The sequence below is a fragment of the Saimiri boliviensis genome, chromosome 6, assembly GCF_048565385.1.
Source record: "Saimiri boliviensis isolate mSaiBol1 chromosome 6, mSaiBol1.pri, whole genome shotgun sequence".
NCBI classification, from domain to species: domain Eukaryota; kingdom Metazoa; phylum Chordata; class Mammalia; order Primates; family Cebidae; genus Saimiri; species Saimiri boliviensis.
Genome location: NC_133454.1, coordinates 119431735 through 119455744, shown reverse-complemented (window position 1 = coordinate 119455744; position 24010 = coordinate 119431735). Strand labels below are relative to the sequence as shown.

Sequence of the window (24010 nt, the reverse complement as noted above, 5' to 3'; positions counted from 1 at the left end):
TTCGTGTCCTCATCCCTCTGGGTGAAGAGCGATTGGGTTTACCTCTACAGCCATGGTTTCATTCCCTAGCTCCCGCCAGTTATCCAACTATTGTCAACCTTATTTGAAGGTCCCCACACAATTCAAATTAAATATGCTCAAAATCTTGCTCTTTGTTCCTGCAGTTCTGTCCCTGTCCATGTCTATTGCTTTAGAGAATGGCTCTATCACTCAGTTTCCCAACCCAAAATGAGTGTCATCCTTTCCTGTTTTTTATCCCAATTTATACATCCATTATATAAAGAAGTACTGTCATTTCTCATTCCTAAACATCTTTCAAATCCATTCATTCTCACCAACTTCGCTAGCATCACAGGTAGTTCAGGTAACCATCATCCCTTCCCTAGAGAACTGCCTCTTCCTTGAGCCTAACTCTCTGATTACAGTATTATTTATTCCTATTGTTATTTACATGAAAACTAGGACAATATTTCTGAAATATAATTCATTTTAATTCTGAGAATAAAAATAATTTCAGATCATAGACCAAAAAGTTTTTATAATTAGGCAAAACTGGATTTCAATATCATCTATACCAGCTATAGAAATATCTCAGAGTTTCAGTTCCATCTTCTGGAAAATGGGAATAATAATGTCATCTACCTCCCTCCTCCTTCCATTTGTGTGTCTTTTCCTCATTCATCAGGTCACCAATTAGATGTCCTTTTATCTAGGAAGTCTCCTCTGCCTACCCAATATTGAGTTCATTGATCGTCCTATGAGCTCTCTTAGGATACCTTATTTTACCTTGCAGATCACTGATTATAATGGGTTGTAATGATTTATTTACTCATCTGTATTGCCACTTCACCTTGCAGGTAACTGATTATAATGGGTGATTTATTCACTTTTCTCTATTGCCAAGTAGTCTACAAACTCCTTGATTGAAAATCATTTTTCATCATTTTATCTGAAGCACATGGCACACTGCTTGGCTCTCTAAGAAACAACACTGCTTGGATCTCTAAGAAAATGCTGAATGAATGAAAAATATATGCCACTTTGCTTTCCTCCTCCATGTAAAGTCAGCATTATTTTATTTTACAAATGAATCTTGGGTTCAGGGGATTAACAAGGTCATGCAATAAATGATTACCATTGAGTTTGTCTTAATCAAAGACCAGCTGGTTCTATGATACCAGCTGCTTCTTTGACTTAGAAAGGTGTTGTATTAATTATTGTTGTGCAACCATTTTATGGCTATTCATGTTGAATCTCCAAAGGTGGGATATCATGTAAATAAGAAATTTAAGTTGTGTATATTAAGGTGCAATTACTTCTTCATCAACCTAATAAAATAGTAATAGTAGTTCTCCGGGAAGAAAAGAGTACTATGGAAATGTGTGAAATTGTAAAAGGGGACATTTACAAATTATGATTTATTTAGTTTGTTTATAGGACAATCTTTGAGCAGAGACTGACATACAGTAAGTCCTCTACCACTGATATCCACGGGAATTAGCACCATTATTTTCATAAAAAAGACTGCATCAGGCAGTCACTGCTTTTTCAGCAAATTTCAAAATAAACATCCACACCCATATGGGAAACACTAAATCAGTTAATGCTTGCCTTGTAAAAGAGGAACTAGTTGTTGCTTCTCAGAAATTCTCAACACAGCCTTTAAGATACCAAACATCTGCTAGAGGAGGAATGCAGATTTAAACTGAGGTGTGGAGTGGGGGAAGTTCACTGTGCTTTAACCAAAGAAATTTTAGGAACTTGCCCAGAGCACTGCACACATCAGACCTACGGTGGACATTGCAGGCCTGAAGAAAGGTAGGTCCAGGGACTTGCCTTCCTAGACTTTTGGGCTGATTGTTTGTTTCATTTCCTGGATTTACGACTTCTGGGAGTGGAGTGAGAAAAAAATGAGGCCACTTCCCATGACACAAGCTGGGAGTCAGGGTTGGGGTGGGTTGAGTGCACCTTTAAATGTGCATTTGGTTGCAGTGGTGGGGGGTGGGGGCAGGCATTGATTGAGGAACAATGTTTGCTACAGTCGATGGGAGTTAGAAAAGCTTCCTAAAGGCTGACATTGAAGTCTGGGTGAGGTTGTTTTAGTTACTTTTGTCCCCTAAGTTCTCAGGTTACTGAAACACTGAAAGGAATATTTTTAAACTCTTGACTAATTACCTCATCTACTGTTAATGTCCCTCTTCCATGGTCTTTATTTTCTGTGTCTGACTGTTTACTTTTATAATCCAAGAATTTAAGAAATGATCTACCACGTGCAGAATTTGGTGTACATGGAGGACGGCACAGGCAGGGTCCCCCAGCCTTGTACATTTAGATGGGCTGTGGCCTGACCTAGTTCTCCAGCGGTCTTTGGCACTCTTCATGGGGCACCCAGGCAATCTACTAATGAAAAACACCTTGTAGACTTTCAGCCTTCATGGGATAAGAAGTAAGTTTGTATATAGTCATGGCCATTGTACTCTTTCCCCAGATTAAGTAAATGAAATCCAGAAAGAGGAACTAATGGACCCAGAATCACACAAGTTAATAAAAGGGCTGGGAACAAAAAACCCAGCATTCTTGTTTCTTAGTTCAGGCTTTTTCCCTTCCCATGCCACCATTTCTGCATCCCCATCATCTTCCTAAAAACCATCCAGGTTCAGGCCTCATTTTAGGTTTCCAGTCTGTTTCATAACTTTGCCAGAAAAAGATGATGGTCATTTATACCACTCTCCTCATGCTCTCTCCTAGTGATTGTGACCCATGAAGGGGATGGTGACATAAAAATGAGAAAACAAGAGACTGGTGGTGCTGCTGATCCACAAGGAGATTGGGGCCAATAGAAGAGGGAAGGGTGGTCTTGGTTCCCCCACCTCTTTATCATGGGGGGAAAAAAAAACATTGTGGTTGTCAAGAGCCTGATGCATATAAACAATGTGACAAAACCAAGGTTTAGATTCTTCTCCAATCTGGAAGAAATGTCCCCCATTGTATCCAGTATTCTCTGCAGTTAAATTTTTTTTTTTTTATTGTAGAGAAGTGGAGCCTTGTAAACACATGTTTCTTTCCTTGGGGACTTTACCTGCCCTAGGTAATTAACACATGGATTTCCGTGGTACAAAGATAGGAGACAATTATATAAATTTATGTCCAGAATGTCTTATAAAGGCAAAGCACCAGCCTTGAATGGCCAGAATCTGACCTATGTTACTAAAGAATTATGGAAAAGCATAAGAGGCAGTTATAAGCCTTATTTTGACATAATGGCTCTGCCCTCGGGAGGCTTACAGTCTTACCAGAGAGGCACTAAACATGGAGGGAGAACCGCCAGGTATGTTTGATAAGACAAATCCAACATTTCTTAAATTCTCCTTCTGAAGATGTGTCTGAAGGACAGAAGCAGAGTTTCTCTTATGATAAAGAATTTGGTACACATTTAGGTGGACTAAGAAGAATTATCTTCAGTTTCATTCAAAATAACTTTGGTTTCTGTGGTGTAAAAGGAAAAATAATACAGATTTCTTAAACCTTTAGTTACCACCAGAGGTTGAGTAATCCACATGTGGAAATCAGGGATTGTTGGGCAACAGTGTCTTGGAGAAGACAGGAGCTATGCAAAACTGTTAGTGTGTGAGAAGATCAGATGCTGTGGTGGGTTTGTTGTCATTCTTGTAAGGTTGTCATGGTGGGGAGAGTGGAACATCCCTGCAAATGGGCTCAACATATGCAAATGTCTCAATATAGGAATGAAATTTCTTCTTTGGAACAACTTAAATAAATCAACATACTTGGGGCTTTAAAAAAATAAAAAGGAGAGATTCAAGATAAGGCTAGGATAATAGATATGGGCTGAAGTAGCAGAGTTTCTGTTATCAACAACATTAAATTTTTATCTTTCTACTAAAGGTGGTGAAATGCAAAGAAAGGACTCTAAAGGAGATTGGCATTTGATAATTTTTGCTACAAAGTCAGGGGTGGGTTGAACATCTAAGGCCACAAATGGACACTGGGGAACATTCAGAGGGTGTAAGCAATAGTTCTGATAAAAATAGGATGATGGCTTGGCTTGAGGAGGTAGGAGAAATACAGAGTTAAAAAATGATTGTATAGGATTAGTATATGATTGATGGAGCATAGAGGGTATGTAACGGAAGGCATCAATGACAAACTACCAGACAGTTAACACAGACAATTGAGTTAATTGTTAGGCCTTCTATCAAGAAAGGACACATGCAGTCCCACAGCCCTCTTAGATTTTCTGTTACCTTTAGCTCTTGCCTCTCTTGATTAAGGACTGCTTATAGAGTTCTAAAATAATCTCCACATAATATTCCTTGTGTCACTTTCCTTTATTTGAAAGATAAATTTTGAGGAAGACTGAATATCTTCTACTATGGTCTTCTAATGTTTGAAATAAAAATTACCTCTTCTTTTTGCTCAATTTGCTAAATGATCAAATTATGGACTTTATTAAAATGACTTTAAATGAAGCTCAGAGGGAGACAATTCTCTCAGGTTTAACAAAATATGAGGGTATGGATTCAGTTTAAGACCAAAAATAAGGCCTGCTATTTTATTTTACTCTTTTGCTTCAAATCTTCTGTTCAGGGAATGCTAAAGTCTACATATGGGTTCAATTATACCTACTCAGTAAAATGTAAATATAACCCACCTCACAAATTTCATTATCATTAGAACAGAGATTACAAGAGGAAGAGGAGGGCCTTTTGGCCCAGCTCTACATAGTCTTGTATCTAACTTATTCAATGAGAGCAAAAATGAGCACAACCCTGACTCTTCTGACCAATCTTTGAGACAAACTGCCAAAGAGAGGAAGAATCAACCTCTGACAACATGGTATCATGAATAGCATGCTCTCACCAATTCTATAGACCCCTCTCCTCTGCTTTTCAACTTCCCCCAAGACAGGAGCAGGTTTGAGCAGGGGCATGTCAGGAATAAAGCCCCACTTTAGCATGCCCTTGAGTGGCAGGAAGTGTTAGAGGAAGTTTATGTTTTATACTTCAAGCCAAAAATGAGTAAGTGATAGTAGGAAGACCAATAATAATAGTCAATATGTAGTTAGTATTTATTAAATGACATGAGCTGGTTTAAATGTTTACATGTGCTATTTCATCATTAAATTTCTCCAAGAGATATGCTCTATTATTCACAGGACAGAGCTACAGAAACAAAACATCTACAAAAACAGCTCCCAAAATAACAAAACAGCACTAGTAAATACTTACATATTAATAATAACCTTAAATATAAAGGAATTAAATTCTTCAATTATAGAGTGGCTAAAATTTAAAAAAAAAGATCTAATTATATGCTATAAGAGACTCACATTAGCTTTAAGAAAAAACACAGGCTTAAAGATAAAGGATGAAATATTCCACGCAAATAGTAGTCAAAAGAGGATTGTGGTTCACACCTGTAATCCCAACACTTTGGGAGGCCGAGGCAGGCAGACCACAGGTCAGGAGTTCAAGATCAGCCTGGCCAACATAGTGAAACCCTGTCTCTACTAAAAAACAAAAGATTAAGAAACTCAAGTAAAGAGTGGCAGAACTAAAATTTCAATCCAGGTAATTTGTTTCTTTCCTCATCTCTTATCTCCCTTTGTGATTTAGTAATTTTGTGAAATGCTAAGCTTTTAATTTTTTATTATTCATGTATCTGCTGTAGTTATTATAATTCTTATAGCTCTAGAGGCTGGGAAGTCTAAGGAACTCTAAAATAAGCCTCTGGTGAGAGAAATCCCATGGAGGAAGGTGGAAGTTGAGTGTGCAAAGCAAAGAGAGAGAGATGGGGCCAAATTTATTCCTTTATCAGAAGTCCACTCCTGCCATAACTAACCCACTCCCCTGATAATGACATTTATCCATTCATGAGGATGGAGGTCCCTGAATGTAAGTATATCTGTAAGGTCCCACATCTTATATACTATTACAATGGCAATTAAGTTTTTACATGAGTTTTAGAGGGAACATAAAGACCATAGCATTTCATACACAACCCTCCCAAATTCATGTTCTTCTCACATACAAAATACAATAATTCTATCTTAATACCCTCAAAAGTTTTTACTAATTCCAGCATCAACTCTAAAGTTCTAAGTCCAGAGTCATCAGAAGCAGAAATAGATGATACTCGAGGTATGACTTATCTGGAGGCAAATGCTTCCAGCTGTGAGCCTGTAAAATTAAAACAAGTGATTTGCTTCCAAAATATAATGGTGAGACAGGTATAGAATAGACTTTCTCAGTTCAAAGGGGACAACCAGGCAAGAAAATGGCATAACTGGTTTCAAGTGAGTCCAAAATCCAACAGGGAAAATATAATTATGTTTTAAATCTGAAGAATAATTTCCTTTGACTCCATGTCCTGAATTCTGGAAATGCTGATGGGCCCTCAGACATGACTCCATTACCTCATCTTTGCTGGACTCTGTCCATTGCTTCTGCTCCATTAGGTTGGTGTTGCATGCTAGTGGCCCTATAGTTCTGAGATCTCATAGGTAGCCCCATTCCCATGGCTCCACTAGGCATATCCCTAATTGGGATTTTCTGTGTTAGCTCTGACCCCACATTCCCACTCAGCTTTGCCTGATAGAGGCTCTTAGAAGTGGCTCCACTCCCATAGCTATATGTGACATTCTTTGATCCCAGGTGAAGAAAGCCAAGCCCCTACAGCTCTCGCAGTCTGTGAGCCTGCAGAGTTAACACCACATGGATGCCACCAAGGCTTACAGCTTGTACCTTCCAGGCACAGGTATTCCAGACATAGCAGCGGTGTGAGCTGAGGTCTTAGGCTCAAGGGCTTGCAAAACTACTACAGCATCTGGGACTTGAGGCAAAGGTTCACTCACTCAGTCATGGCTGGATGAAGATTACCCACAAAGCTAAGGCTATGACTCCAGAGCATACCTCAGTAACTCATGCCTATGGGTAGGGATGGAATTGTGACTGATTCTGGAGTCAGTGCATAACATCGTCATGGTTCCAGGGAAGGAGGGGTTCTCTGGAGGCTTGAGCTCTGGGGCACAAGTTACAGTTGAAATTTGGGTTTCAGAGCCAGTAGGGCACAGCAGCAACTCCAACCCTGGGGGATGGAGTGCCACATAGTGGTAATTCTAGCCCCTGGGATGGTGGGGCATGGCAATATCCCAGGCTCTGTAAGGCTGGATATAGCAGCAGCAAGTCCTCAGGAATGGCTAGGCCTGTCTGTAGCTTTTTCCTTGGTTTTCTTGAAGCACTGCAGAAATGAAGAAGCTTGGACTCAGAAGCTTGGGCTCCAGGGTACTAGTCAGTTCCAGGGAGGTGTGGCACTGCAGGTATTTTGCCTAGTTCGTGTGGTGACATAGCTTAATCAAAGATATGGGTGCCCAGAGAGTGGGGCATAGTTTCAACTTGAGTTTGGAGGGGCAGGGTGCACCAGTGACTCAGATGGGGCATGGAGCAGCTCCATGGCAGCCTGACCTCAGGGCGTACAGTAGATGGCAGCAGCTTGATTCAGGTATGGCTACCAGCTGTGTGTGGTGCAGTGGTGGTTAAGCCTCAGGGATGGAGGGGTGTAATAGCTACTCACTCCTGGAGCAGAATCCACTCTAGCAGAGATTTGGTTCCAAGAAGGTGCAGCACAGTAACAGCTCAGGTCATGGAGGTCAGGGCAGTGTCAGCACCTCCTCTGGGATAGAATAGACATGTAGACTTGAGGTAGCTCTGTCAGCTGAGCACAGAGCCTGTGAAGACTCTGAGTGTCTCTGGTAGTAAGACTGCAGGTGTTCATGGTGAAGATGGGAGCTGCTGGGGTGCTCTCACTTACCTTTTCCCTGATGGAAGAAGGCCCTCCTAACTCAGAGCTGGTTCTAACTGGGGTCAGGGGTGGTGGAAGAAAGATGCTTTCTCTCCTTCATGCAGCTATACTAAGTTTCTGTGCTCTACAAGATTTCTGCTACTCCTTTGCTGTTTTCTGGTGCTCTTCTTTATTTATTTTGGTTGGAATGTAGTTGTTTATTCATTTTTGGGGTGTGTGTGTGTGTGTGTGTGTGTGTGTGTGTGTGTGTGTGTATTGATGGTGATGAGGGTTAGTAACTTCTAGTTGGCCATCTTGCTGACATTTTCTAGAATTCTAATCAGACATATTCTAGACCTTTTAAATTTTGGGATGATTTCTTCAATTTTTTCCCAGTTGACTAATTCTAATTTTCAGCTGTTACTTGTTATTTAACACAATGGCTAATTTTTTCAGTGAACATTATTTTATATTTAAAATTTGTTTGAAACCCTGTTGCAAATATGTTGTGTCACTTTTTGCACTTTATCTTTGACTTTTCATTTTTGTGATTTCATTTTCATTTTCCATGCCTTTTTACATATTATCCATACTTTTTACATATTATCCATACTTTTTACATATTCTATATTTGATATATATCCAGATGTTCCTAATCTGTGGGACTTCTTGGAGGCTTATATCAAGGATATCTGCTTCTTTCTTTATGGACTCCAATATAAGACTTATTCAGAGACTAACTGCTTTTGAAGGATATTAGCAAGCTTCATATCCCTAAAATTTTATGGAAGTGGGCCATGAAACATCTGAATATAAATTGAAATATAATAATAAAAATTCCCATGTGGCTTTAGCCTATCTGCATATTACTTTGTTGTAGTCATTATACTGAGGAGAGAAAGAGGCATAAGAGTAATATGTTTGGGCTTAGAATCTCAAAAAAGGACTATGTATCCTTGCTATGCACCAGCAAGTTAGGATTTAAAGCACTGTAATAGGACAAGTGATTTAAATTTGTGGTGCCAAGAATATGACTCAGAGCCATAAGTTTCATTCCCAAAGTTCAGAGTTTGTGGGACAAAATATAAGTTTACGTGGGAGGATTTTCAGCCCTGAGAATTTAACTATTCTCTGGTTATAAAAGGAGGAACTTAACAATGCTATACAATTAATTGGAAGGCAGATGAGTTTGTGTACCTTATTCATATTATAAAAGTAACCCTTCACAAGGAAGTGTCTCTAATCAAGGGACTAGGCATTAAATGGGATAAAAATAAAATCTGAACAGACTTGAGATTTGAAGTTGAAGAAATTTCTCTAATTTACCTCACTTCTGTCAACATGTGCTCTCTTCTAGCATCTTGATATCATATAAGATTTAAGTCTCTCTTTCCCCTTAATGTATTGACTCTTCCACTTCCCTAGCTCTAACAGCTATTATAATACAGGAGGTAAGGTACACCAGATTTTGTCCTTAGGGAGTAATCAGCCCCAAGGTGTCATGTCTTTCTTCTGGCATTTCCAGGATATCATCCTAAATTACATTTCTTACTGCAACACGTTTTCTGCTGCCAGAACAACCATGCAAGGAATGGAACAAGCCATGCCAGGGGCTGGCCCTGGAGTGCCCCAGCTCGGAAACATGGTTGCCTTACATTCACATCTGTGGAAAAGGTTGCAAGAGAAGTTCTTGAAGGGGGAACCCAAAGTCCTTGGGGTAAGTCAGTTGCAAATCTGGGAGAAGACCAGTAGTGTTGTAAACTCATGTTTAATCAGGTCTAATGCCAAATACAGACTCCCATTTGCCTCATAATATATCAACCAGCCCTAGCAACATCAATATTTAATTTCAGGAACTTTCTTTGAAAAGCTATATAATATTCTATCACATCATGCTTCCAAATTAGTTATATTTAAAATATATTGAATTCAGATCTATTCTAGGGTTGCAGGTCAGCCATGAGAATTATATTTAACTTCAGCATAGAAGAACAGCAAAAGAAAAAGCCACCTGTGCCTTAGCTGATGTCCCCTCCACAGGCCTTCCAGATAGCTGATAGCTGTATACTATCTATAGTATATACTATACTATCTACTCTTTCTTTCTGGTACCTTTTCTTAGCCCACTGCTCAGAGGATGAAAAAATCTTCTATTCTCTGAGCATGTCCATCTGGAGTCTCAGGTGAATGTGTTTAAAACAATGTAGGATTAAAAGAATGACAGTTTAAGGCAGGTGAAAGAACATTAAATATATGTTTATCACTAGCTCAAGCTTCAAACAAATGGGAAGATGTCATTGTGGATTCTTGGATTCCTTCTTTTTTTCACCTTTTTCATTGTTTATTTTGGAGGGGGTGGATATGGTTATTTTCCATAAAATATGTTATTTATGTTGGCACATACTAGGTTTAATGTTTTAATGTATGAATAATCATTTAAAAATATACTTGGATGGGCGAGGTGGCTCATGCCTGTAATCCCACCACTTTGGGAGGCGGAGGTGGGGGCAGATCACGACATCAGGAGTTTGAGACCAGCCTGGCCAATATAGTAACACCCCATCTCTACTAAAAATGCAAAAGTTAGCCAGGTATGGTGGTACACGCCTAGTCCTAGCTAGTTGGGAGGCTGAGGCAGAAGAATCACTTGAATCCAGGAGGCAGAGGTTTCAGTGAGCCAGGATCACACCACTGCACTCCAGCCTGGGCAACAGAGTCTCCGTCTCAAAAAAAAACAAAAAAAAAAACAAAAAACAACAACAACAAAAAAAACACAACTGTATGTTTTAGAGGAGTTTTAGTCTTAAAGAATAATTGAGAACAAAGTATAGGTATATTCCATATGCCCCTTGCCCTCACACATACATAGCTTTTTAATTATCAACTTCCCCCACCGGAGCGGTACATTTGTTCCAATTGAAGAACCTACACTGACACATCATTCCTGAAAGTACACGAATCACAATGGGGTTCATTCTCTGTGTTGTGTATTCTATGGGTATTAACAAGGGTATAGTGATATATATCTACCTTTATGGTATCATACAAAAGTAGTTTTACTATCCTAAACATTCTCTGTGCCCTGCCTATTCATGCTTTTCTCCCACCAATCCTTGGCAACCACCAATCTTTTATTGTCTTCATGGTTTGCCTTTTCCAGAAAGTTGTAAAGTTAAAATTTTAAAGTAGGTAGTTTTTTAAGACTGCTCTCTTTCACCTAATAACTTGCACTGACTTTTCCTCCATGTTTTCTTATGGCTTGATTGTTCATTTATTTTTTAGTACTGAGTAATATTTCATTGTTGAGAGGTACCACAGTTTGTTTATGCATTCACTTACTGAAGGGCATCTTGATTGCTTCCAAATGTTAGCAATTAAGACTAACATTTCCATAAATATCTGTGTGCAGGTTATATGTAGACATAAGTTTTCAATTCATTTAGGTAAGTATGATTCCTATATTGTATGGTAAGAGCATGTTTAGTTTTGTAAGAAACTGCCAAACTGTCTTCCATGTTACCTTGTAATTTTGAAGATTTCAACTAGCAGTGAATGAGAGTTTCTGCTGTTCTACCTAATTGCCAGCATTTGGGGTCCTCAGTGTTGTGGATTTTTACCATTTTAATAGTTGTGTAGTACAATCTCATTACCATTTTATTTTGCATTTCCCTGGTGACATAAGATATGGAGCATCTTTTTATGTTTATTTATCATCTCTATATATTCTTTCTTGAGGTGTCTTATTGCTTTGGTACATTTTTTTAAATTGGAATGTTAGTATTCTTAATGTTGAGTTTTAAGTTTGTTGTATATTTTGGATAACAATCCTTTGTCAGGTATGTCTTTTGTGACTAACTTTTGTCAGTTTGTGATTTGTCTTTTCATCTCCTGACAGTGTCCTCTGCAGAGCAGAATTTTTGAATTTTAATAAAATTAAGGTGATAAATTCCGTTTTTCATAGATTGTGCCTTTGGTATTGTGTTGACAAATTCATCACCAAAATCAATGTCATCCAAATTTTGGCCTATGTTATCTGTTAAGAGTTTCATAGTTTTAGTTTAACATTTGGGTCTGTGATCTATTTTGAGTTAACTTTTGTGAAGAATATAAGGTATGTGTCTAAGTTCAATTTTTGCCCATGGAGGTCCAGTTTTTTAAGTAGTATTTTTTTTTTTGGAAAGACTATTCTTTTAATCATATTACCTTATCTCTTTATCAAAGATCACTTGACTGTACTTATGTGTCTATTTATAGGCTTTGTATTGTATTCCATTGATCTATTTGTTTCTGTGCTAATACCACACAGTCCTGATTACTGTCACTTTATAGTACATCCTAAAGTTGGGTAGTGTTATTTCTACAATTCCTTCTTCTTTTTCAAGATTAATTTTTTGCTATTCTAAGTCTTTTGCCTTTCCCAATAAATTGTGGAGTCAACTTAGCAATATACACAAATAACTTGCTAACATTTTGAGGGAGATTGCATTAAATCTACAGATTAAATTGGGAAGAACTGACATCTTGACAATGTTGAGCCTACCTATCCATGGACATGGAATCTCTCTCCATTTATTTAGTTATTAGATTTATTTTTTTTTAACTTTTTCTTATAAATTTCATACATAATTTGTTAGATTTATGCCTAACAAACACCAAATACCAATACCTAAATATTTCATTTTTAGAGATGCTAATTTAAATGGTATTACATTTTTTTTATTGCATTTTAGGTTTTGGGGTACATGTGATGAACATGCAAGATTGTTGCATAGGTACACACATGGCAGTGTGCTTTGCTGGCTTCCATCCCCTCACCTGTATCTGTCATTTCTCCCCATGCTATCTCTTCCAACCTCCCTGCCCCCCGCCCCTCCCCCATTTCCCTCCAACGGACCCCAGTGTGTAGTGCTCCCCTCCCTGTGTCCATGTGTTCTCATTGTTCAACACCCGCCTATGAGCGAGAATATACGGTGTTTGATTTTCTGCGCGTGTCAGTTTGCTGAGAATGATGGTTTCCAGGTTCATCCATGTCCCTACAAAGGACGTGAACTCATTGTTTTTGATGGCTGCATAATATTCCATGGTGTATGTGTACCACATTTTCCCTATCCAGTCTATCATCGTTGGGCATTTGGGTTGGTTCCAGGTCTTTGCTATTGTAAACAGTGCTGCAATGAACATTCGTGTGCACGTGTCCTTGTAGTAGAATGATTTATAATCCTTTGGATATATACCCAGTAATGGGATTGCTGGGTCAAATGGGATTTCTATTTTTAGGTCCTTGAGCAATCGCCACACTGTCTTCCACAATGGTTGAATTAATTTACATTCCCACCAACAGTGTAAAAGTGTTCCTATTTCTCCACATCCTCTCCAGCATCTGTGGTTTCCAGATTTTTTAATGATCGCCATTCTAACTGGTGTGAGATGGTATCTCAATGTGGTTTTGATTTGCATTTCTCTGATGACCAGTGATGATGAGCATTTTTTCATATGTTTGTTGGCCTCCTGTATGTCTTCTTTTGTAAAGTATCTGTTCATATCCTTCGCCCATTTTTGAATGGGCTTGTTTGTTTTTTTCTTGTAGATCTGCTTTAGTTCTTTGTAAATTCTGGATATCAGCCCCTTGTCAGATGGGTAGACTGCAAAAATTTTTTCCCATTCTGTTGGTTGCCAATTCACTCTACTGATGTTTCTTTTGCCGTGCAGAAGCTGTGGAGTTTGATTAGGTCCCATTTGTCTATTTTGGCTTTTGTTGCCCTTGCTTTTGGCGTTTTGGTCATGAAGTCCTTGCCTACACCTATGTCCTGAATGTTTTGCCTAGATTTTCTTCTAAGGTTTTTATGGTATTAGGTCTGATGTTTAAGTCTTTAATCCATCTGGAGTTAATTTTGGTGTAAGGTGTCAGGAAGCGGTCCTGTTTCTGCTTTCTGCACGTGGCTAGCCAGTTTTCCCAACACCATTTATTAAACAGGGAGTCCTTTCCCCATTGCTTGTTTTTGTCAGGTTTGTCGAAGATCAGATGGTTGTGGGTATGTTGTATTTCCTCTGAGGCCTCTGTTCTGTTCCATTGGTCTATATCTCTGTTTTGGTACCAGTACCATGCTGTTTTGATTACTGTAGCCTTGTAGTATAGTTTGAAGTCTGGTAGTGTGATGCCTCCTGCTTTGTTCTTTTTGCTTAGAATTGACTTGGCTATGCGGGCTCTCTTTTGGTTCCATATGAAGTTTAAGGTGTTTTTTTCCAGTTCTGTGAAGAAGGTCATTGGTAGCTTGATGGAAATAGCGTTCAATCTGTAGATTACTTTGGGCAGTATGGCCATTTTCACGATGTTGATTCTTCCTAACCATGAAGATGGAATGTTTCTCCATCTGTTTGTATCCTCTCTTATTTCGTTGAGCAATGGCTTGTAGTTCTCCTTGAAGAGGTCCTTTACGTTCCTTGTTAGTTGTATTCCTAGGTACTTTATTCTCTTTGTGGCAATTGTGAATGGCAGTTCGTTCTTGATTTGGCTCTCTTGAAGTCTATTACTGGTGTATAGGAATGCTTGTGATTTTTGCACGTTGATTTTGTATCCTGAGACTTTGCTGAAGTTGTTTATCAGTTTCAGGAGATTTTGGGCTGAGATGATGGGGTCTTCCAGATATACAATCATGTCATCTGCAAATAGAGACAATTTGATTTCCTCCTTTCCAATTTGGACACTCTTTATTTCTTTTTCTTGCCTGATTGCTCTGGCTAGAACTTCCAGTACTATATTGAATAGGAGTGGTGAGAGAGGGCATCCTTGTCTAGTGCCAGATTTCAAAGGGAATACTTCCAGTTTTTGCCCATTCACTATGATATTGTCTGTTGGTTTGTCGTAAATAGCTTTTATTGTTTTGAGATACGTTCCATCAATACCTAGTTTATTGAGGGTTTTTAGCATAAAGGGTTGTTGAATTTTGTCAAAAGCCTTCTCTGCATCAATTGAGATAATCATGTGGTTTTTGTCTTTGGTTCTGTTTATGCGGTGAATTACGTTTATGGACTTGCGTATGTTGAACCAGCCTTGCATCCCCGGGATGAATCCTACTTGATCATGGTGGATGAGCTTTTTGATATGCTGTTGCAATCGGTTTGCCAGTATTTTATTGAAGATTTTTGCATATATGTTCATCATGGATATTGGCCTGAAATTTTCTTTTCTTGTTGAGTCTCTGCCGGGTTTTGGTATCAGGATGATGTTTGTCTCGTAAAATGATTTGGGAAGGATTCCCTCTTTTTGGATTGTCTGGAATAGTTTCAGAAGGAATGGTATCAGCTCCTCCTTGTATGTCTGGTAGAATTCAGCTGTGAACCCATCTGGACCTGGGCTTTTTTTGGGTGGTAGGCTCTTTATTGCTGCCTCAACTTCAGACCATGTTATTGGTCTATTCAGGGTTTCGGCTTCTTCCAGGTTTAGGCTTGGGAGGTTGCAGGTGTCCAGGAATTTATCCATTTCTTCCAGGTTTACTAGTTTATGTGCATAGAGTTGTTTGTAATAATCTCTGATGATGGTTTGGATTTCTGTGGAATCTGTGGTGATATCCCCTTTATCGTTTTTTATTGCATCAATTTGGTTATTCTCTCTTTTCTTTTTTATTAATCTGGCTAGTGGTCTGTCTATTTTGTTGATCTTTTCAAAAAACCAGCTCCTGGATTTATTGATTTTTTGAAGAGTTTTTGTGTCTCTATTTCCTTCAGTTCTGCTCTGATCTTAGTTATTTCCTGTCTTCTGCTAGGTTTTGAGTTTTTTTGATCTTGCTCCTCTAGCTCTTTCAATTTTGATGATAGGGTGTCAATTTTAGATCTCTCCTTTCTTCTTATGTGGGCACTCATTGCTATATATTTTCCTCTAGAGACTGCTTTAAATGTGTCCCAGAGATTCTGGTATGTTGTGTCTTCGTTCTCATTGGCTTCGAAGAACATCTTTATTTCTGCCTTCATTTCATTGTTTATCCAGTCAACATTCAAGAGCAAGTTGTTCAGTTTCCATGAAGCTGTGCGGTTCTGAGTTAGTTTCTGCATTCTGAGTTCTAACTCGATTGCACTGTGGTCTGAGAGACTGTTTGTTATGATTTCTGTTCTTTTGCATTTGCTGAGGAGTGATTTATTGCCAATTATGTGGTCAATTTTAGAGTAGGTGTGATGTGGTGCTGAGAAGAATGTATATTCTGTGGATTTGGGGTGGAGAGTTCTGTAAATGTCTATTAGGTTTGCTTGTTCCAGGTCTGTATTTAGGTCCTGGATACCCTTGTTGATTTTCTGTCTGGTTGATCTGTCTAATATTGACAATGAGGTGTTAAAGTCTCCCACTATTATTGTGTGGGAGTCTAAGTCTCTTTGTAAGTCGTTAAGAACTTGCCTTATGTATCTGGGTGCTCCCGTATTGGGTGCGTATATATTTAGGATCGTTAGCTCTTCTTGTTGTAGTGATCCTTTTACCATTATGTAATGTCCTTCTTTGTCTCTTTTGATCTTTGTTGCTTTAAAGTCTATTTTATCAGAGATGAGAATTGCAACTCCTGCCTTTTTTTGCTCTCCATTTGCTTGGTAGATCTTCCTCCATCCCTTTATTTTGAGCCTTTGTGTATCCTTGCAAGTAAGATGGGTTTCCTGGATACAGCACACTGAGTTTTGGCTTTTTATCCAATTTGCCAGTCTGTGTCTTTTGATTGGGGCGTTTAGTCCATTGACATTTAGGGATAGTATTGTTATGTGTGAATTTGATGCTGTCATTTTGATGCTACCTGGCTGTTTTGTTGGTTAGTTGATGCAGATTCTTGATTGTGTTGATGCTCTTTTACCATTTGGTGTGTTTTTGGAGTGGCTGGTACTGGTTGTTCCTTTATATGTGTAGAGCCTCTTTCAGGGGTTCTTGTAGAGCAGGTTTGGTGGTGATGAAATCTCTGAGTGCTTGCTTGTTCACAAAGGATTTTATTTTTCCTTCACTTATGAAGCTTAGTTTGGCTGGATAGGAGATTCTGGGTTGAAAGTTCTTTTCTTTAAGGATGTTGAATATTGGCCCCCAATCTCTTCTGGCTTGTAGCGTTTCTGCTGAGAGATCTGCTGTGAGTCTAATGGGCTTCCCTTTGTGGGTAACCCGACCTTTCTCTCTGGCTGCCCTTAGCATTTTCTCTTTCATTTCAACCCTGGTGAATCTGACAATTATGTGCCTTGGGGTTGCTCTTCTTGAGGAATATCTTTGTGGTGTTCTCTGTATTTCCTGGATTTGAATATTGGTCTGCCTTGCTGGGTTGGGGAAGTTTTCCTGGATAATATCCTGAAGAGTATTTTCCAGCTTGGATTCATTCTCTTCATCACATTCAGGTACACCTATCAGACGTAGATTAGGTCTTTTCACATAGTCCCACATTTCTTGAAGAATTTGTTCATTCCTTTTTGCGCTTTTTTCTCTGTTCTTGCCTTCTCTTTTTATTTCATTGAGTTGATCTTCGTCCTCTGATATCCTTTCTTCTGCTTGGTCAATTCGGCTGTTGAAGCTTGTACGTGCTTCACGAAGTTCTCGTGTTGCGTTTTTCAGCTCCATCAATTCACTTATACTCTTCTCTATGCTGTCCATTCTCGTCAGCAGTTCGTCCAATCTTTTTTCAAGGTTCCTATTTTCTTTGCGTTGGGTTAAAACATGTTCTTTTAGCTCATTGTAGTTTCTTACTACCCACCTTCTGAAGTCTGATTCTGTCATTTCATCACCCTCCTTCTCCATCCGGTCTGGTTCCCTTGCTGGTGAGGTGTTGTGATCCCTTTTAGGAGGAGAGGTGTTCTGGTTTCGGGAGTTTTCATCCTTTTTGCGCTGGTTTCTTCCCATTTTTGTGGGTTTATCCACCTGTTGTCTGTCTCTGTCCCAGGGAGTTGGAGCTTTATGAGTTTCCGTTGCACTACTGCCTTTTTTTATTTTTCTTTCAGGTGGGACCCGCCCAGCTAGCAGCAGGCCTAGCCACTGCCTGCCCGCAGGGGCTTTGCTGAGCTGCTATGGGCTCCGCCCAGCTGCTCTGAGCTCTTCCCTGTAGTCCTTTTTATATGGGTGTAGTTAGAACTGTCTGGGCAATGGTGGCCCCGCCTCTGTTATGGTGGACTCTCTCTGTTGTGGCAGGTTGCCTCGGCAACGGCGGGTTGCCTCGGCAATGGCAGCCTGCCTCCGTAGCAGTGGAGAGTCTCAGTAATGGCGGAAGCCCCTCCCCCACCGAGCCGGACCGTCCCAGTTCAGCTGTGCTTGGTTTGAAGGGCTCAACCCAGAGGGTTTCCAATTACTGTTTTTGTTTTCGTTGTTGTTGGGGGTGGAGGGGTGGGACCAACCGAGCCTGATCACCTGGCTCCCTGACTCAGAGTCTTTTCTTTTAAGTTGAAGGACCCCGCGTTCAGGTCGCTTGTTGAAAAGGCGCTGGGATCTCCCGTGCTGTGACTCACGGAGTCGGCTCGAACTGCGGCGCCGGCTCCTGGCGGATTTTTTGCCTAGGAATCTCCTGGCCTGACTCGCTATTTCAGCTGAATGGGGAGCTCTGCCATCTCAGGGTTCTGCTCACCAGCTAAGAGGGCTCCTAGACCAGTGGCTTTTGTATGGAGAACCGCAGCAACAGGGAGTGGTCACAGCAGCCGCGCGGGCGGAATCAGCCCCGCGGGGGCCAAAACAGCCGCACCGGCTGGGACTGCGACTCTGGCAACCCCTCTGCCTGGGTATCTCCTGGTCTGTGGGCAATAAGAGTTCGTCTGGAAATGCGGCGTCCACTCACCCTCTGCACTTTCACTGGGAGCTGAAGTCCTGAGCTGTTCTTAGGCGGCCATCTTCCCCGGTATTACATTTTTTATTTCAAATTTCACTTATTCATTCTAGGTACATAAGAAAGTAATTGACTCTTGTGTATTAACCTTGTATCCTAAAACTTTAATATACTCATTTGTTAGTTCCAGGAGTTTTCAGTTGATTCATTCGGATTTTTATGCAGACAATCATGTCATCTGTGAATAAAAGCAGTTTTATTTTTTTCATTACCAACTATATACCTTTATTTTCCTTTTTTGTCTTACTGTTTCAGCTATGACTTCCAGTACAATGTTGAAAGTAGTAGTGACAGGGCTTGGCCCTGCTTTGTTCTCAATCTTAGTGAGAAAGCTGTGAGTTTCTACATTAAGTATAAAGTTAGCTGTAAATTTTTTATAAATATTCTTTATCAACCTGAAGAAGTTCTCCTCTATTAATTAATAGAAGTTCTCCTCTATTAGTTTTTCAGAATTTTTATAATAAACAGGCACTGGATTTTGTCCATTTTTTTTTCTGCACCTGTTGATATAATCATGTGATTTTTCTTCTTTAGCTTGTTGATGTGATGAATTACATTCATTGATTTTTATATGTCTAGTCAGCCTTGCATATCTGGGATAAATCCCACATGGTCATGGTATAACATCTTTGTTCACCAGGTGTGTTGGCCTGCAGTTTTCTTTTCTTGTAACATTTTTTACTTTTTTTCTTTTTGTAGATGGTAGTGCTAGCTCCATAGAATGCATTAGGGAGTATTTCCTCTTTTTCTATTTTCTGTAAAGAATTAGTATAATTTCTTTTCTAAGTGTTTGGTAGAAGTCACTGATGAGCCTTTTCAGGCCTGCTGCTTTCTGTTTTGAAAATTTAATTATTGTTTCAATTTATTTAATAATTATAGACTTATTCAGAGCATCTATTTCTTCTTGTGTTAGTTTTGACAAATTGTCTTTAAGAAGCAATTCATTGTCTCAAGGTTATCAAATTGTGGGCATAGAATTGTATCATTTACTATCCTTTTAATTTCTGTGGGAACTGTAGTGATGTTTCTCTTTCACTTATGAGTAATTTGTGTCCTCTCTCTCTTTCCCTTAGCCAGGCTAGAGGCTTATTGATTTTATTTATGTATTTTTTCTTTTTAAAATAATACCTTTGGATTTTTTTGAGTTTGTCTATTGATTTTCTGTTTTTTTAATTTTATGATTTCTGCTCTAATTTCTATTACTTTTTTTTCTTCTGCTTATTTGGAGTTTAATTTGTTCTTCTTTTTCTAGTTTCTTAAGGTAGGCTCTTAGGTGATTGATTGTAGATCATTATTTTCTAATACATTCTTTCAGTGTTATAAATTTTTTCCTAAGCACTTCTTTTGCTGCATCCCATACATTTTGATAAGTTGTTTTAAATTTCTTGATCCATTTTAATGTCTTGAGAGAATTGTACTCCAACTCTCCTATTTTAAGAACTCTCTTTACTCATACTCATGTCCTCAGGCCCCAGACTTCAAGAAAATATCGTATTTTCTCTTCTTTTTTTCTTCCCCTGTATACACTCTTTTTTCTTCAGATTACTTCCCCTTGCTAGAATAATTGCTTTATAATTCCTTGGGCACTTCTCTCTGAGTGTGTGACAAAAGAGGGAAACAGTTGTGGTAGTATCCTAGGTATCAGAAAAGCACCTCTGGGCTGGATCTGGCATACTCCTTTTAACCTTGAAATTATTGACAGTGGTAGAGATCCTGAGAGATAATATTGGTAAGATAATATTCATGGTTCTGTATGTGAAAAAAGAGTGACAACAGAATATCAAGGTTATATGAATATTTCAATGAACAAGAATAAGGATAGCTTCGTCATTGGAAAGGGGGTGGCATAAGCACAGTTTTTGTGGTGGATAATCAGTTTTTGCTTTCTTCATTATTTCTAGGTTGTGCAGATTCTGATTGCCCTGATGAACCTTAGCATGGGAATCATAATGATGTGTGTTGAATTTATGTCTTATAGACAACGTTCCATTTCCTTCTATGCTGGGTACACAATTTGGGGATCAGTGATGGTGAGTAGAGTATCTTTTGATATAATTGGAGATAACATAATATAGGTGCTAATACCTTGATCTTTGCAATTTTATTCTAACTCTATCTTGTAATTCTGTAAATTTGAGAATAATATCTAACCTTTTTAAACTCAATTTTCCCATCTTTAAAACAGTAATAATAATATAAAACTTAAAGCTAGGCAGATTAAATACTTTATATATGTTAGTTAGAATATATTACAGCAGCAAATTGTCAAAGACCCAAACCAGAATGGCTAAACATTGAAAGAACTGATTGTTTCCCACAAGCTTAGAGGCTTGTCATTTCCAGTATTGCTTAACTCAGTGGTGTAAGGATTTTATCAAGGACTGCTAGCCAACCATATCAGACGGGATATGGTAGCCATGTCTCATTTCTGATAAATATTTTGTGTATATATGCCCAAATCAACCATCAGTAAAGATAACAAACTTGCCACTACTGGCTTGGGCTAATTAAGATTTACCTCTATAGCTGGGAAGAGTCTAAACTACCTTTTAACTTAGGAAAAACTGAAGAGAATGATGGTTTAGTTAGCAAAGAAAAAAAGGAGATGTGGCTGGTACACAGGCAGTTTCTCATATATAGTCTATCGGGTATCAAATCTCAGGAAATTTTTACTTTAAAAATTAAATTGTTATTTGAAATAGTTTGTTTTATAAGTTTACTAGCAGTAACTATAATTAATATTAAATTAAAATTAGAATGAAATTTAAGTTAAAAAAACCTTCTCCCAAGAGAAACCACAAGAGAGTTTTGATGCAAATTGAAAGGAAATTGAGAATAAAATACCGAGTTTTATCTATTGACAAGAGAATAAAATTTATAAGGCAGGTTTATTTTAGAATCAGGGAATCTATTCTAGCATTACAGGGTTTTCATTTATTGCTATAACTGAGAATGAGATACTTCAGAATTTTATCATAGAGCTTACTTTTTGTTCCTCTTCACCTGTGTACAGCAGAAGTGCAAGATCTGAAGGAGATTATATCAGTCAGGGTTCTCTAGAGGGAAATAACTAGTAGGATAGATGTATATATAAAGGAAAATTTATTAAGGAGTATTGACTCACACAATCACAAGGTGAGGTCCCAGAATAGGCCATCTGCAAGCTGAGGAGCAAGGAAGCCAGTCTGAGACCCAGAGCTGAAGAACTTGAAATCTGATATTCGAGGGCAGAAAAGATTCAGCACAGGAGAAAGATGTAAGCCAGAAGACTATACCAGTTTAGTCTTTTTTTTTTAATATTTTTTTAATTGCATTTTAGGTTTTGGTGTACATGTGAAGGACATGCAAGATTGTTGCATAGGTACACACATGGCAGTGTGGTTTGCTGCCTTCCTTCCCATCACCTGTATCTGTCATTTCTCCCCATGCTATCTCTTCCCACCTCCCCACCCCCCCATCCCTCCCCCATTTCCCCCCAACAGATCCCAGCGTGTAGTGCTCCCCTCCCTGTGTCCATGTGTTCTCATTGTTCAACACCCACCTATGAGTGAGAACATGCGGTGTTTGATTTTCTGCTCTTGTGTCAGTTTGCTGAGAATGATGGTTTCCAGGTTCATCTATGTCCCTACAAAGGACACGAGCTCATCGTTTTTGATGGCTGCGTAATATTCCATGGGGTATATGTACCACATTTTTCCTATCCAGTCTATCATTGATGGGCATTTGGATTGGTTCCAGGTCTTTGCTATTGTAAACAGTGCTGCAATGAACATTCGTGTGCATGTGTCCTTATAGTAGAATGATTTATAATCCTTTGGATATATACCCAGTAATGGGATTGCTGGGTCAAATGAGATTTCTATTTTTAGGTCATTGAGGAATTGCCACACTCTCTTCCACAATGGTTGAACTAAAAACCAGTTTAGTCTTAAAGACTATACCAGTTTAGTTCTTCTGCCTGCTTTTAATATGGCCTCCCTGGTAGCTGATTAGATTATGCCGGCCCAGAATGAAGGTGGGTCTGCCTTTCCCAGTCAGCTGACTCAAATGTTAATCTCCCTTCGCAACCACTTCACAGTCACACCCAGGAATGATACTCTGTATCCTTCAATCCAATCAAGTTGGCATTCAATATTGACCATCAAAAGTCTACCCCTTGTCAACCTGAACCTGTACACATCTCCTGAAATCATACATAATTTTCAAATAAAGAAAATAAAGACAATAATAAGGTCAAATTATGCCTAACATAATACAGCTATTTTTTTTTGTATGACCCAAAATGCACCAATCCCAAACTCAAATGCTATTACATAAAGTTAACAACACGTAAATGCCGATATAGAGTTAATAAATATTATGTCACGTGATAAAGGAAAAAGAAAGGAAATAAAATGAAGATATTTTCTTAGTACAAGTGTATACGTGCACAAACATGTTCTTAACAAAAGGAAGAAAATAGTCATGACAATTATGATCTTCATTTCTGCAACTGATCACATGGTCATAGCTGGTATTGATGACAAACTTCTTCTACCCATTCTCTATTCCCTTTGCCTTCAGTAAGCACCTCAGCAAGCCGTGTGTGTGTGTGTTTGTGTGTGTGTGTGTTTTCTGTCAGAGTGACCAAAACCTTCATTCCTGAAGGGTTTGTACCATTTATAGTCCTGCCCAGATTGGGTTGTTGTAGTTTCCCGTTGATCTCAATCATAGGGCATGGTAATACTAAGAGATATCCTAAGGGATCTCGTGCATTCCGCACATACTCTTTCTTACCTGCATTGTGGAGTAATAGACTAATTTTTCTTGATAGTCCAGGTCAGTCACCCTAGCCAACACTGTCACTCCCTTCTTAGCTAGGTAACTTAGAGATAAGCGAAAACCAAAGTGTTCAGGTGGCAATCTTAACTTCCAGTTTAATAAGATCGTTGTTGTGTCTCCTGGTGGCTGCATTCCTTCCTCTGGAAATAAGACCCATAGTCCAGCAGAACATGGTGTCATGGGAACAGGAAGCAAATATTTTGCTAGTAGGTCACTAGGGGTGATGGTGAGTGATGTCACTTCCACTTATACCCGTTGATTTCTGGACCCATGAATCTTGGCTATAGGAGAAACAGTATCTTATATTAGATGCTGATTCAGAGCATACACAGCCTTCTGGAGAAGGCTTTTCCCCAACCCTGAAAAGTATCGTCACCGCCAGGCGTGGTGGCTCATATCTGTAATCCCAGCACTTTGGGAGGAAGAGGTGGGTGGATCATGGAGTCAAGAGATAAAGACCACCCTGGCCAACATGGTGAAACCTCATCTCTACTAAAAATGCAAAAAAAAAAAAAAATTAGCCAGCGTGGAGGCAGGCACTTGTGGTCCCAGCTACTTGGGAGGCTGAGGTG

General features: G+C 39.0%; 1 protein-coding gene across 6 annotated transcripts in view; it reads left to right on the top strand.

Annotated features, from left to right (window-relative positions):
- Window positions 1-1641: 1641 nt before the first annotated feature.
- Window positions 1642-24010, top strand: part of LOC101054211 (membrane-spanning 4-domains subfamily A member 4A-like) — a 53072-nt gene continuing 30703 nt past the window's right edge. For 2 of the 6 annotated variants that reach the window (XM_074401538.1, XM_074401536.1), the window contains exons 1-3: window positions 1642-1818; window positions 9323-9514; window positions 20519-20647. In XM_074401538.1, coding sequence (XP_074257639.1) covers window positions 9380-9514; window positions 20519-20647 — 264 coding nt within the window. In that variant the 5' untranslated portion in view covers window positions 1642-1818; window positions 9323-9379. The remainder of the gene's footprint in view (window positions 1819-9322; window positions 9515-20518; window positions 20648-24010) is intronic. The other 4 variants (XM_074401537.1, XM_074401539.1, XM_010335136.3 and 1 more) reach the window with 3 other exon arrangements.